The sequence below is a fragment of the Peromyscus maniculatus genome, chromosome 7 (assembly GCF_049852395.1).
Source record: "Peromyscus maniculatus bairdii isolate BWxNUB_F1_BW_parent chromosome 7, HU_Pman_BW_mat_3.1, whole genome shotgun sequence".
Lineage (NCBI taxonomy): Eukaryota > Metazoa > Chordata > Mammalia > Rodentia > Cricetidae > Peromyscus > Peromyscus maniculatus.
The window spans coordinates 114,531,209-114,545,430 of NC_134858.1; the positions used below are offsets into that span (position 1 = coordinate 114,531,209).

Genomic DNA, 14,222 nt, shown 5'->3' on the forward strand with positions numbered 1-14,222 from the left:
ATGGTTACATTTTTATTTCAAGTCAAATGCTTATTGAATCCGAGCTTCTTTTCCCAGTAGAAGAAAAACTGAGCTAAGGAGAAGCCTTTGTCTGAATTTTGTCACCACCCATGTGCCAGAAAGTGCTATGGAAACACTTCCTTTTCTTGATTGCTTTTTGTTTTACTATTGTTGTTGCTGTTAGACAGGGTCTCATGGAGACTGGCATTCAGCTTTCTGTGTTGCCAAGGATGACCCTGATCCTGACCCTGCCTGCTCCTTCCTCTTCCCAAGTGCTCAGAGTACAGAGATGCATGCCCATGTCTGTCTTATAAATATTTCTGGACTGAGATCCCAGTTAAGAGTGGACAATACTTTGAGCTTTCTAAGGAGATATAAAGAGTCCCTAACTATCCTGTTTCCTACTACACATGCACAGTGCCATTGCATTTATCTGAGACATGGCTATAACTACAGATTTCCATAGAGTAAAATCTTTCTTTGTGTTCATTATCCTTCAGTTTTGCCTTCTTTTCTATGATTTTTACTTGTCATCTGAACACTGGGGGGTGGGGGTGTTGAGGATTTGTTTTCACATTACACATTGAGGCATAATGCATTTATTTTTCCTTTATATCATCATCTTGCTATACATTAGCATTCATGTGGTTGGCATATTCTAATACCATAAAATTCAATATATTTATGACACTTGAAAATCTGTTTTTTATTATTTTATTACCATAGACATTAGTAATCATTATACTTCCTATCCTGTGAGTCATATTAACTTCAGAAGTACTTATAATTTCATAGGAATTAACATTGGAACTGGGGACACAACAAGTTTTCATAACCCTGCAAATACTACCTGGGACAGAGCTCAGCTGGCAGGCTTGTCTAGCATGCCTAAAGCCTGGGTTTGATCCCTGGCACCATATAAACCAGATGTGGTGATGCACACCTGTAATCAATCCCAGCACTTCTGAGATGGAGGCAGGGGAATCAAAGAAATCTAAGGTCATCATGGGCCACACAGTGCATTTGAGGTCAGCCTGGAATTTGTGGGACACTGTCACAAAACAGAAAACAAAAACCTTGACAACACTTTTTTCAGGTGAAAGTATTTTTAAATGTTGGATCCCTGAAAGAAATGTAAAATTAGAAATTCATAAATACAAATAACAAGTACTGTAAGAAGCTGATGCTTCAGAAGAGGGGACAAGACTTTCCAACTGGGCTGTGTCAGTCTCTTCTCAGAAGCACCCCAGCCAGTGCGTCTTACTCAAACTGGTGAGCCACTTGCTGGACAAGGGGGCAAGAGAAAGACACAGAGGGTGGACGGGGCGAGTTCCCGATGAGAACCTCACTCACTGAATGTGAGAGTGAAAGGAGTGGAAAGAGCTGCAGAGTTCAAGTCCATTCCTTGGGACATGAGCAAGAACAAAGCTAAGAGTGGGTCAGTCACTTGTCTAAGGCCACTGACTCCACGGACAACACAGCCAGAAGGGAAAGCCAGACATCCTCATACACGATTATTTCCCTCTACCATGCTGCCCAATCACATCTATTCTCTAGGATTATATAGGAAAAATATCTCGAGCAATTAATACCAGGTCCTGATCAGCTCAGTGACTAGAGAACCCAAGAATGCTGTTACAGTAACCTGACCATTGGCTGTCTTACTAGCCAGCAACTATTAATACCCATGGTCAACCATTGCTCTCTATTTCTATACCACACCTGAAATTTCTTGGATCTACATTAGAAACATCAACAAAACTTCTATGCTCCTGGCCACCACATCTTTCCAGCCAACACTGGCTTTTAGGTAATACTTTCCATTTATAAAATAACGAGCAATGCTTTATAGAGATGGAAGCTGACAGAGAGATCTGTGCTCTGAGGCTGCCACAGTGCTGTGTCCATAAACCAGCTCTTCAGTAAAATAAAATTTCCAGAAAGTTATGGTTTGTGGGGTTTGCTGGTCCCTATGTTATATACATTCCCAACCATGGGTGCGTCCAAGCCACCAAATCTGTAGCAAAGCTCACCCAGAATTCTAGGCTGTTTAACAATGGGTACATTGTACAGAGGCAGCTTCAGCATATCCTAACACTACATGGAAAAATCTAGAAAAAGAAAAACTCAACCCACTTTTGTGTGTTTGTGAAGTGGGGTATATATGTATATGTTCATATGGGTGCATGTATGTGTGTTGTGGGGTATATGTTTACATGTGTATGCATCTATGTAGAGACTAGAAAGTTAAATTCAGGTATAATTCTTTAGGCATCATCATAGAGCTTGCCAAGTAGGTGACTCTGACTGGTTATGGGGATCCTCTTGTTTTGATCTACCTAGAAGTGGGTTACAAGTGAGAACTGTCATGCATGGCTTCTTACATGGGTTCCAGGTGGGGTGGAGAGAGCTTAGGTCTTCATGTTTACAACATAAAGTGCCCTACTGTCTGAGCCACAACCCTGGTCTTCAGCTCACTCTTAGGAAGAAACTGAGATTTCAAAGGGAGACATGATCACAAACCAGCTAAGAAGGTCTGAGGGCCCAAGTGTCCACTCCTGCTTGCCCTCATCAACACAGTAAGATTTGTCAACAGAGCAGTCAGTGACCCTGCTGGGTCCATGAGAGGGGAGTTTCTCAGAAGACCAGCAGCATCTACTACATTAGGGAGCCTGTGGGAAACATCACCTCTTGTGTTCCTCTCAGACCCAGTGAAGCAGAGTGTCTCAGGCTCAGAACACAGGGTCACACAGAACAATGAGAAAGAATCTTTACTCAGTACCCATGAATGTACCTTATGAGTATTACTCAAGTCTGAACCAAATATAACAGGTATTTATCTACAAACCCAATCATAAAGCCAACAATTTTCATATTTTCCAAGACCTTTACTTTCCAAAATAGTTCAGATTTTTCTAATAAGCTATTTACCTTCTGATTCTATTCTCAACCCCATATATTTTGTAAAACAAAACTTAACACATGTCCATATGCATCAGCCATGGCAGTTTTAACATTAGAAAACTAATGTCTTCTAGGTAAATATTTTTCTTACACAATTCCATTTTATATCTTGTACAAATCGAGGCAGACAGTAGCAACAGGGCATCTTTATCCCAATCCACCTGCTGTTTTGTTAGCTGATTATCTAGTTATGACTTTTTGCATGTTTGTTTGTATCTGCCTGCCACTATCTGTTGTCTAAGTATGAACTCCCGATTTTTAAATTCATAATGAAAGCAAATAAATGCTGCCTATTGTGTATTCCTTGCCTGACATGCAGGGGTTGGAAACCTTACAATGTAAATAGCATCTTTACCTTCTTGCAACAAGGTTCCAAAAGAGAAGGTAAGCAACTGAGTAATTGCTCTCCCCAAATTTAAAAATGCCTGACTGTGGGGCAATCAAACCACAGATACCTGCCTTGATATTTTGGAAACAATAGAAGGGAAACCTAAAACCTCCAGCCTGTGATTCTTAACTCATAATTTGTTACTGAGTTTATTGGTGGGGTAAATCCATGCAGTGTTAGCACATTTGCACAGACCTTAGAGTGATAATAAACGTGCTGGTAGATAAGGGATGAATGAAAACATTTTTTGGAAGAAAATTCAATTATTTCAATCTTTCTTGGGAAATCCAGAAAGACACATCAGAGGGTTCTTGGCTTGGATGGGAAGCAGAATTTCAGGGCTTGGGAGCAGACACCTCTAAGGAAAGTAAAGGGCCAATTATTATCCTGGTTATACCTGCATTTGCCAAGTTTGGCCAGAAAAGCTTTAGTGCCTACCCGGCAGGGCTGAGAACAGGTCTCTATCATCACTCTCTGTCTTTCAGATCAACACTCATGATTCATTCAACATTCCCCCAGCCATCTGCTCAAGAAATCCCACCTCCATGGCCATGCACCAAACCCTGCTCCCTGAAAGAAGCTGAAGCAAGAATCACAAATTTAACCCCTACTTATGCACAAGAGGCTTCCTCATTGAGTCAGTAGTGGGTACAGCCCACGGGGTGTCCCCACGGGTGATGTGTGCCTCAGAAGAGGCCTGGGGAGCCTCAGGACACTTACGGTTGACATAGCTTGATGAGGTCCTGGTCAGTTGTGCCTGGTGGAAGGCCTCGAATGTACAGGTTCGTTTTACTCAACTGTTCTCCGCTGCTGTTGCTGCTGCTGTTTGTGCTGGGGCTGGGAGGGGCCATAGGGTGGGGAGCTGGTGCATAGGACTGCTGCAAACAGAAAAAAAAAAGTGTTACTGAACAAACAGAAGCCAGTGCCTGTTCATAGACCAGCAGCATTTACTGAAGACAATGCGAGCTCCTTGTCCTCTCTAATACACACACATTGATGCATGCATACCCCCCAACACACCAATACCATATCCCATGCTGCTTCTGAGAACAGCAACATCACTAGCTTTTCCTTGCCTCTGCCCCAACATTTGGATCAGCACAACCATGAATGGCGGACAAGGAAGCTAGCAGGGGCTCCTGATGGAAACTCTCAGCTTTTGACTTTGTCCCTCACCAGACGGGCTCTCCTCATGCTTCTAAATTAGCATGTCACCTCCTTCCCTGTGGCACTACAACAGTTCAGTCCCGGTATTCTACCTGGCTTCTAACAGCCAGACATCTCTGTCTTCTCTGTTCTTTGGTTCACTCCTTTTCTCCAAAGAAACTTCCAGCTGCTGCTTTCCTCACCCCCATGGGAAAGCACAGTTCTGGGTGTGTCAAAACCATTCTAGACAACCTGGTTCTGAGTGGGTGAATGAACGGCCTCAGCTCCTTTTCTTACTCTAAAACCTGCTTTCCATCAAGACCTGCTTCAAAAGATCCTAACTGATTTGCAATATCCAACTCTAGAGTCGCCACCTGAATCCCCTCAAGACTCTGAACTCAGGACTCACTCATCAGAACTGTCTGTCCACTGTAGGAGGTTGGTCGGCGAGCAGTCTTCATCCACCAGATTCTAATGGCAGCTATTCATTGCATGGGAGAGCTAAAAATGTCCACAGACACTACTTGATGTCACCTGGTGATGTTGAGTCTCCTTTCACTTCAGAACCACTATTTTAGTCAGTCAAACCATCAGTCAAAATTAAAATAATGAAATTACTGTCTGAAGCTTAGAATATACATATAAAAGTAATTATAATTATACAGATCAAAATTAGTAAATATATCCCTTATTGACTTTATCTCTTCTCATGTAGGCCATCTTCAGAGGACCTCAAACTATACAGACTGCCTGGGTTGAGTCCTTGCTGAGTGTCTTATCAGCTGGGTGACCTTCAGGTGGTGACTTAACCTCTCTAAATAACAATAATTGTACTAACATGAATAAGATAATAATAGCTCTCTCGGTCCCAGCGTCTTTTAAAGACCTTAGTGAGCTGATACAGATATGGCTATTATAAGCTACCAGAGCACTGTAAACACCGATGAAGGCATATGTTAACATTTGTGATTAGAAGATCATCATTAATAATACTAGTTCTAAGAGTCCAGAATTTTTCATCTGGAGTCCAAAGCATCACTCAAAAGCACCTTCTCCAATGCTAACGGATGGGTTGGGGGGGGGCTCAGCAGTTAAGAGTGTTCTCTGCTTTGCAGAGACCCAGGCTCAGATTCTAGCAGCCATGTACTTAGTGAGTAACAGTGGCCCATAACTTGCTCCAAAGGATCTAATGCCTTCTTCTGGACTCTGCTAGCAACTGCACACACATGGTATACATCAACTCATACAGACACATACAATGCTCATCAAAATAAATAAATAAACCTTTAAAATTATTCTACTGGAAAATTAACTGGGTTCTCTCCTAAAGACTTAGTTATTGGGTGGGGGGCTAGTAACTCTTGAATAGTAAGCTCGGGACTCAGTAGTAGAAATGAATTTATTCAAATAGTGTGATACTTAATATTGATTGTCAGCTCAACAGGATCGATACTACGCTGGAAGATAAGCATCTCACATGTCCCTACGGAAGTTCCTAAACTATGTTAATTGAGGTGAAAAGTCCGACAGAGCCTGGAACCCAGGAAAGAATAAAAAGGAGACAGTAAGCTGAACACCAACGTTCTTCTCTCTCTGCTTCCTGACTGTGGATGAAATATGACCAGCTGCCTCAAGCTCCTGGCACCAGGTCCTTCCTCATCATAATGAAAGATACCTTCCTAATGTGGACAAAAGCCAACCTCTCCTTCCTTAAGTTGTCTTGTTGGGTAGTTTGTCACAGCAATGGGAACAGTAACTAACACAGATAGTACCCAGCTACTTAATATTTGAGCCATGGAAGATATCGAAGGACTAATTTGATATTTGATGATATGATTGGGGAAAAAGAGGACAAACTGTACTTCGTGCCTTTGTGATCTAATTGTAAGCAAAACAAAACACCATAATCAACATGCCCAAATAGACAGGCATGCTGGTCCATGTAAGCAGAGGACATCCAATAACTAGAACTAAACTCAGCCTTAACCACAGTGAGATGAAATCATGGGGATCCCACTAAAGTTACTCCCACTGAACTGAGGCCAAACCTGTCCTTCACTAAGTCATCCTGAAAGTCCCATTTCCAGTCACTTCCTGAACCAGACTCTGTCACACTGAGATACTCCCTCCATTTCTGCTCCTAGCCTTGCCTGATTGGCTCTAACTGATGGTTTTCATTTCAAACTAAGCACCATGCTGCCACTTTCCTTTCTAGCATTCACAATTTAGTTGCTATCTGTGTGTTGGGCTTAGTTACTTAATGCCTACCTCCATGTTGAACCTGCTGGCAGGAATCACCTAGCCTGGATCAGATAAACAGAAGGCGCTTACAAATCTGCAGGCTATATCTTGTGGCTAAATGAATAAACATGCTGAAGTTATGGAGACAGAGGGTGTGCTTACAGGACTTAGCTTTGTTTCCTGCTATAACATCTGACTTACACCTCTCAAGTTCTCAGATTGGCCCTGGCTCATACTCTCAAGTAGCTTTAAAAATAATGCTTCTTAAGATTCAGGACCTCAATGTGCAACTCACTGCACTGTTTTTCACACCCTTACCCAGCTCTCCAATCCTGAAACCTGTCATTGTAAGCCCTTGGTTTTAGCATAGTTGTCATCCTCCAGCTTCAACACCCACCAGATAACTTGGTACTGAGTTTACCTCTTCCCTCATCCCAGATGTCAGAATACAGCCAGCCACCCAATTCTCTGAATTCCTAGTCCTTCTCCTGGCCAGGCTGTGTGCCATCTGGCATTGTTCCTGTCTTCAAGCTTCCCTTCTGCTCCTTCTCTTCTGCTCCTGTTCAAAGGCCTCTGTTTCATTGGATAGATGAGGAGCACCCCAAAGGATAAGACACAAGTGTCAAATGCAAGCTCAGACTGGCTCAAAGTGAACTAACAGACTGAGGAAGAGAGAAACGAGGAAGGGGAGGGGAAGAGAGAACAAACAAATATCAGAGGAGCAGAGGTCAGAGCTCCCATTTCCAGGAATGAACACTTTCCCAAGCATTGCCTTAGTTCTGCCTAATGCAAGATAAGCATTATTAATGTGATCTTTTATTTTTCCCCCATTTTTTATGTAGAACTACACAGGGGTTATGTTTTGTGTATTTACATTCAGTGGAGTATATCTATTGCCTTTTAGAACTTAATATGTGCATAAAACTTAAGCATTTTTGAACCATTAAAAAAATCAGCTTGCTTCCTGAACTAAATCCTGCTGCATCCCTCCTCAGACCCCACCCCCCCATACACACACTAAGCTTTTCCTCTTGTGTAAGCACTGGACACAGCAGGGGCCATTGTGCTCACCAGCGTGGGCTCCAGGCCTCTAGCTCACAGTAGGTCCAATCATATTAATCTTTTATTGGTCTTCTCAAGTGCTTCCTTGTCTAACAGTTCCCAGGCCGAGCTGTTTGCAAAGCTGTCTGCTACCACGTTCACCTCCCCTCTCTCCGCATTCTTTGAATTCCATCCTGGAGTGCGGTTTCTTTTCAAATGAGACTTTGAAGCAGTTCCCGCCATTGCTTATGCTTTAAAATCAGCGAGAAGTCTGAAGGATGTCTCCCAGTTTCTGTATCGCACACCAAGAGAGACCAGACAGAGTCCTGGACTGGCCAATAAGAAAAGCAGGAGATCTCGCATGATCAATATGTGTTTACTTAATTCTTTTGTTCCCTCGGGGCTCTTTGCAGGCATTTCCATAAGTAGAACACCATTTAGCAAATTGCATCATGCCTACAACAATCAATGTGCCCTCCAACAAGGCTAAGGTACTCAGTGGAATAACAAAACCAAAGTTGAGAAGGGGATAGGGAAGTTGTATGCTTGGAAAAGAAGATGTAGACTATGTGTGCAAATGTGTGTATGTGTGTCTGTGTGTAGGTGTGTGTGTGTGTTGTGTGTGTGACACTGTGTCTGTGTGTGTCTGTGTGTAGGTATGGGTGTGGGTGTGTTTGTGTGTGGGGGGGTGTGGGTGGATGTGTGTCTGTGGTGTGGTAGGTGTACTTATTAGTGCAGTTGTGGGCATATGTGCATGCTGGTGTACATGTACCATCTGTGGGCATATGTGCATGCTGGTGTACATGTACCATCTGTGGTCGAATATGGAAGCCAGAAGTCCATCCTTAGGGTTTTCCTTAATTGCTCTCCACCTTGAGACAAGGTTGCTTACTGAAACCAACGTGCTCCCTAGTCAGGTAGGCTAGCCGGCCAGTGAGCTTCAGGTATCTGCTTACCTCTGTCCCTTAGTCCTGAGTGCTGAGTTACTGGCACAGGCCACCAACATTTTCTATGGGTTCTGGGAATCTGAACTCAGAATCCCATACTTAAGTGACAGGACCTTTACCAACCAAACCATCTCACCATTCAGATATGTACCTGTTTCTTATAAAAGAGTGTGAGGGTTCGGGGTCATGGGAAAACATGTAATAGTAAAGGTGTTTATCTTCAAATTCTTGTTTAAATATTCTAGAAATCCTGTCCAAAGAGGAGTCACTCTGTTGTGGAGCCAATAGATCCACAGATCTTAAGGGCCAGTACAGAGACTCTATCTTTGGGGGATGCCCCACAATTCAGATAGCCGTGAGAATTGTAAATTGTTCTTTGTGTTCAAGAACTATAAATTTCTTTCTCCCTGCCCCTTTTCAAAATGACATTCCTTTATCAACATCAAGTTGCAGAAGGTTCCAGGAATGCCTGAAAAATGCACAGCCTAAATGAATTAATTTGTGAAAACCAAGAAGCAACTTTGCATGCTCTTGCTGCCAAATACAGATAACAACACCAGAGCATCTAGAAAGAAATGGGGGTGTGCGTGTCAATAATCTCCAGGGCTAATGGATCCCGGTAGCCATTTTCCTGATTAAAGTGGCTAGCTATGTTTTATTCTTCATTCTTTGTCTCCTACTGGATTTGGATTTTATCATTGATTAGATCTGAAATCATCCCAAGCCACCAAGAAGGGATTTTTAAAATGTTAGTAAAATAATATTTTCCTTCAGATAAAATTGACTTTACTATATTGTTCAAAGCTACAGTCCATAAATCATATTTAGGGGTTTGGAGAACTCATGGTCTGGAGTTACCGAGCAGTACATCACCGTGCTGAGACAGGGGGATGAATTTGCTGAGTCAGCATGGTTAGAAGCAGCAGAAGAAGGAGATGTTCAGATGTGGGGCTCTGAGTGACAGAGTGAAAAAGAGAGGGGGTGTCTGGTATGTATACAGATCCACAGGCTTTCCTTGGGTTTTTATTAATGATGATACTAGAAAGAGAGTCATGAGAGGTTACTAAAGAAAAGCTACCACATACTGGGACTACCAACTAGACTATCCCTACCAGTTTCTTCTTTAGACAGTTCAATACAATTATGGTGACAGTGCAGATCCTAAGAGGTAATTGTGTTATATGGTGGTTCAGCACTTGATATGCTTTGTGTTGTGAGCCTAGTGAGATAAATAATATTCCTCTCATTTTGCCAAGGAGGAAACAGGCAGTGGAGAATGGACAAATGACTTTGGAGGGTCACACAGTTGGGACCAAGACTTGATTAAGGGTTAAACCACAACTCTTCACAATGCTTGCACCAAGAAACATGGGCTCTTCTTGGAAGTCAGCCATGGAGGAGGAGATATGCATGAGTTCTGGTACAGCTGCGTGTGAGCAGAGGAGCAGAGGATGACCAACAGTCGAGAGAAGGTGAACCAACTTCCCCATCAGAATATAAATAAGTCCATCTTGACATTTAATTTCTAAAGGGGACACATCACCATCAGAACCAGGTATGGTGTGCATTTTTCATACGATGAAAACAAGTGAGTTCATTTGTCAAGATTCAGTTGTTTAACAAGGTGAAAATGAACTGGCCAGTGGCTCATCCTCAGTAGCTGACTCACTTAGCAAACATTGTTTGCATACCTCATCTTTCAAGTTTGAAAACTGCAGCATCCACCCCAGGTCCTCCCACATTCTTCTGTGATGTCTGGCTATGTGAGCAGGAGTGCAGACAGCGTTCCTCGCTGTGCTTTGGATGTAAACTAGAGAAGGATGTGAGGTGCTCCTGTCTTGGAGAAAGTAATGGATGCCATCTAAAAAATGTTGTCCACCCATCAACAGAGTCAAGAAAGCAGTGGAGGGGGGTGTTTCTTTTAGATAATGTCACTCTATCTCTTGAATACTTAGCAGCAAGAGGTTTTAACATATTTTAATTGAAGGAATCTTAACTCTGCCACCACAGACATTGTAGGAACAACACTGCTTTGGTAGCCCCATTCATTGTTGGAAATTCAATAGCATCCCTCCTCCACACTTATTACAACCCAGATAGATCATTCTCTGCACAAAGCTATAGCAATCAAAAATGTCTTCTGAGATTGCCAGATGTGCTCTGAATAGGACAGACAAACCAGGACTTTAAACAAATGTAACCCTTTTCCTTGAAATGCCAATGCAACCTCTTCACATATTAAAGATTCTAATTACCCAGTCTAACTAAAACTCATTTTGTGGAAAAAGCCCCCTGCAAACCAAAATTCTACTTCTTACTCCTAAGAACATGTAGCACTCCGATTTCCCTCACATCTCTATTCTCTGAAACCAAGATGTAAGAGAACCACTTTGCATTTGTGGCACACTAAGTCTGAAACATACTTCTCCCACTGGATTGAAAACATAAATCTTTTGCAAAGAGAATGTTAAATATTTTTTTGCATGCAATTCCCCTTGGCTTGAAATCTCAGGGCTCTAGTGCCAAACTGCAGTCAGCTCTACTACAGGCATCTGGTTGCTGGCAGAGCCCAGTGGCAGTAGGTCTGGTGGTTTGGAGAAGCCAAGGACTCCATCACACAACAGTCTGTTCTGCGGATGGTCTACCCAATTTGTTTTTATTCATCTCCAACACGATAGAATTTGTAGTCTTTTATCCACTCAAGTGTAAAGCCCTGGATAACGTCCCCCATGAGACTGACACGCCAACTCTTTTACTCTCCAAAAATGAATACAGACCACACGCCTGTCTTAAACTGTACATTATTTAACCAGCATCCACAAGCAATCCATTGCTTGGGGGCGAATGCTGTCCTGGCTGTGGATTCCTCCCCCAGACAGGGTTAATTTCCATATAACCTTGTCTCTGCACACCTTTCCATGAGTGTGGACACAACATGAGAGAATGGACACAATGGGAGTCACTGGTATGTCTGTCATAGCCTCAAATGAGGGTGAGAGTGTGAATCCAGTGCATACAAGCCATAACAAACGTAGCTCAATTAATATCTAAGGCCAGTCACACAATTTCAGCCATGGTTTCAGGAACCATGTGCATTACGGCTTTTCGATTTCAAGTCAGGCAATTGCCTCTCCATTATGTGGAATAGGATGACTGAAAACAATGGTCTCAATTATGCCAGTGATAATAGAGTTTGGTGGAAGGCTGCCCCTCTTCTCTTTTCCTGCCCACAGCACAGATATGGAAATGAGCAATAAAGGAAGAAACTGCTCACAAAAGGCAATCATGTGAGCATCCCCTGTCCACTGGCCCAGGTAATAGCTGCTGTCAATAGTGGGAACGTGATGCTTAAGGACTCCTGGTGGCTTGCTGCGCTGCTGTCAGCTCCACCACCACTAACCAGGCACTTCAACCTCTGTCCTGAGAAGAGGAGGAGCTTTGTGCATCCCGCCTCTTAGGATTATTGTCAACCCAAAATATAAAAGATGTGGAACACTGAGCATGGCACCAGGCATAAGCCAACACTTGATTATATACACACATATATATGTAAATTGTATGCTTCTGTTGTATAGTTATATTTTATTTATAAAATATTTTAAAAATTATCATCCATATCACCCTCATGGGGCAGATCCTTAAACACAGATCTCTGGTTTTTAGATGGACTCATTTACCTTGAAGGGGGTGCTCAAGTGCTAGTTAATTTTTAAAACCTAGGAGCCACTCTTCTTGAGATTAGGCCATCAGAACTCAGCTTTTCCATTCTGAACAAGAATCAGAATGTGGTAATGGAGCAGTAATGAAACAATCACATCTCACGGAATGGCTAATTAGCTTCAAGGTATTCACAAATCACTACAGAGTTATTTTTTAATCATAATTCTGTTAGGATGAGAGTCGGTTTTGCTTACATATTAGTTTTTTAAAATCTTAGCAGACTGCATAATTACACAGTATTCTTTTCTGTTGACAAATGGGCATCATCGACAGTCATTGAATTCTGTTTAGAGGTTTAGATATTAAATGACATTTTAAAATCCATGGTACTTGAAAACACAAATAAACTAGCTATTGTGCAGTTCAAGGACCACTCAACAAATTTCATTAAAACATTTACAAGCTAGAGAAATGGGGCTGCTATAAGGACACTGGCATTCTCTTATAAACATTGCCACGGCTCCAAAATCTATTGGCACCGAGTCTTTACCCAAATCCTCTCTTTCAGTTGACCAACTCCTGATTTCTTCAAGGAAAAACAAATAAAATTAGCACCCACTTTAAAAATTGTGGTGCTATGCTATGAATTGAAAGGGCCACATCGGCACATTGAGAATACCACTCTATCCCCAGAAGCTCATGATGCTAATGCCAATTGTGATTGGTGCTTATGGAGAAGTGAGCCATGACTGTGCAGATTACAATGTTAGCTACAAGAGTACCATGTGTCAGACTAAGAGCATTCTCTAGGAATATTGACAGTAACCATATCTCTGAATGAGCCTCTGTTATTTGTCCAAGGAACACTTTGGAAGTGGGTCTAGAATATATAAAATAGACATATAAAATACCTTTCAGCTGACATGATTCCTGACCAGAGTGGATGCTACTGAAAAATACTTGCAGGAAATAAAATCCAAACCATAGAATGAATAAGAAGTATTTGATTTGTTTGTAACCAATACCTATTTTTTATCTTGATTTAAAAATCTGAAATAACAGAGACTAGAGAGATGGCTTGGTGGTTAAGACCACATACAGATCTTACAGAGGACTCCAGAACAGTTCTCAGCACTCACATTGGTTGGTTATCTATCTTTAATTCCAGTTCCAGGTATCCAGGAGGCTCTTGCCCTCTTCTGGCCTCCAAAGACAACTGCTCACTTTCTCTCTCTCTCTCTCTCTCTCTCTCTCTCTCTCTCTCTCTCTCTCTCTCTCTCTCTCTCCTCAATAAAATAGGGAAGATAAATTATTGAATATTTTTAAATATTTAGAAACTCTTTCTAAATAATGTTAAATAACTGTGATTTAAGATCACATCCTAGTTTTAAAGTCTATTACTTTCGGCATTTCCCTGACATTATAAATGGCAATCATGCCAGCTGCTCATCCTAGCTGGATTATGTATGCCCTCCTATGTATGATGAATGAAGACTGGTAAATGTAGTTGACAATGACAGGCTAAGTCAACACCTTATTCTACTAAGTTAACTTGGTCAGCATTTCCCCCTCCAGTCAAGAGCACCACGGCTACAGAAACAGGGAGCCATTTCCCCACTCAACCAACTAATTTTCATATGAAAATCTGCTGCTCTGGTTCCTAATGGTTAATAAGTTATAAAAACAATCCAGTTTGTTAAATAAAGAGAGAAGAGCACTAGGAGGAGAGAAATGAAAAAAGGATGGAGTAAAAGGGAGATTGACATAAACTGATGGTAGAGAATTAATGCCTGTCTCCTTGGCAGGTGAGCTCCTTACCTGGACCATGCTGCATT

At 42.0% G+C, this 14,222-nt stretch overlaps 1 protein-coding gene across 11 annotated transcripts in view; it reads right to left on the reverse strand.

Annotated features, from left to right (window-relative positions):
• Rbms3 (RNA binding motif single stranded interacting protein 3) overlaps positions 1 to 14,222 on the reverse strand; it is a 794,057-nt gene that overhangs the window by 520,647 nt on the left and 259,188 nt on the right. For all 11 annotated transcript variants that reach the window (XM_042281903.2, XM_042281910.2, XM_042281904.2 and 8 more), the window contains exon 2: positions 4,073 to 4,230. In XM_042281903.2, coding sequence (XP_042137837.2) covers positions 4,073 to 4,230 — 158 coding nt within the window. The remainder of the gene's footprint in view (positions 1 to 4,072; positions 4,231 to 14,222) is intronic.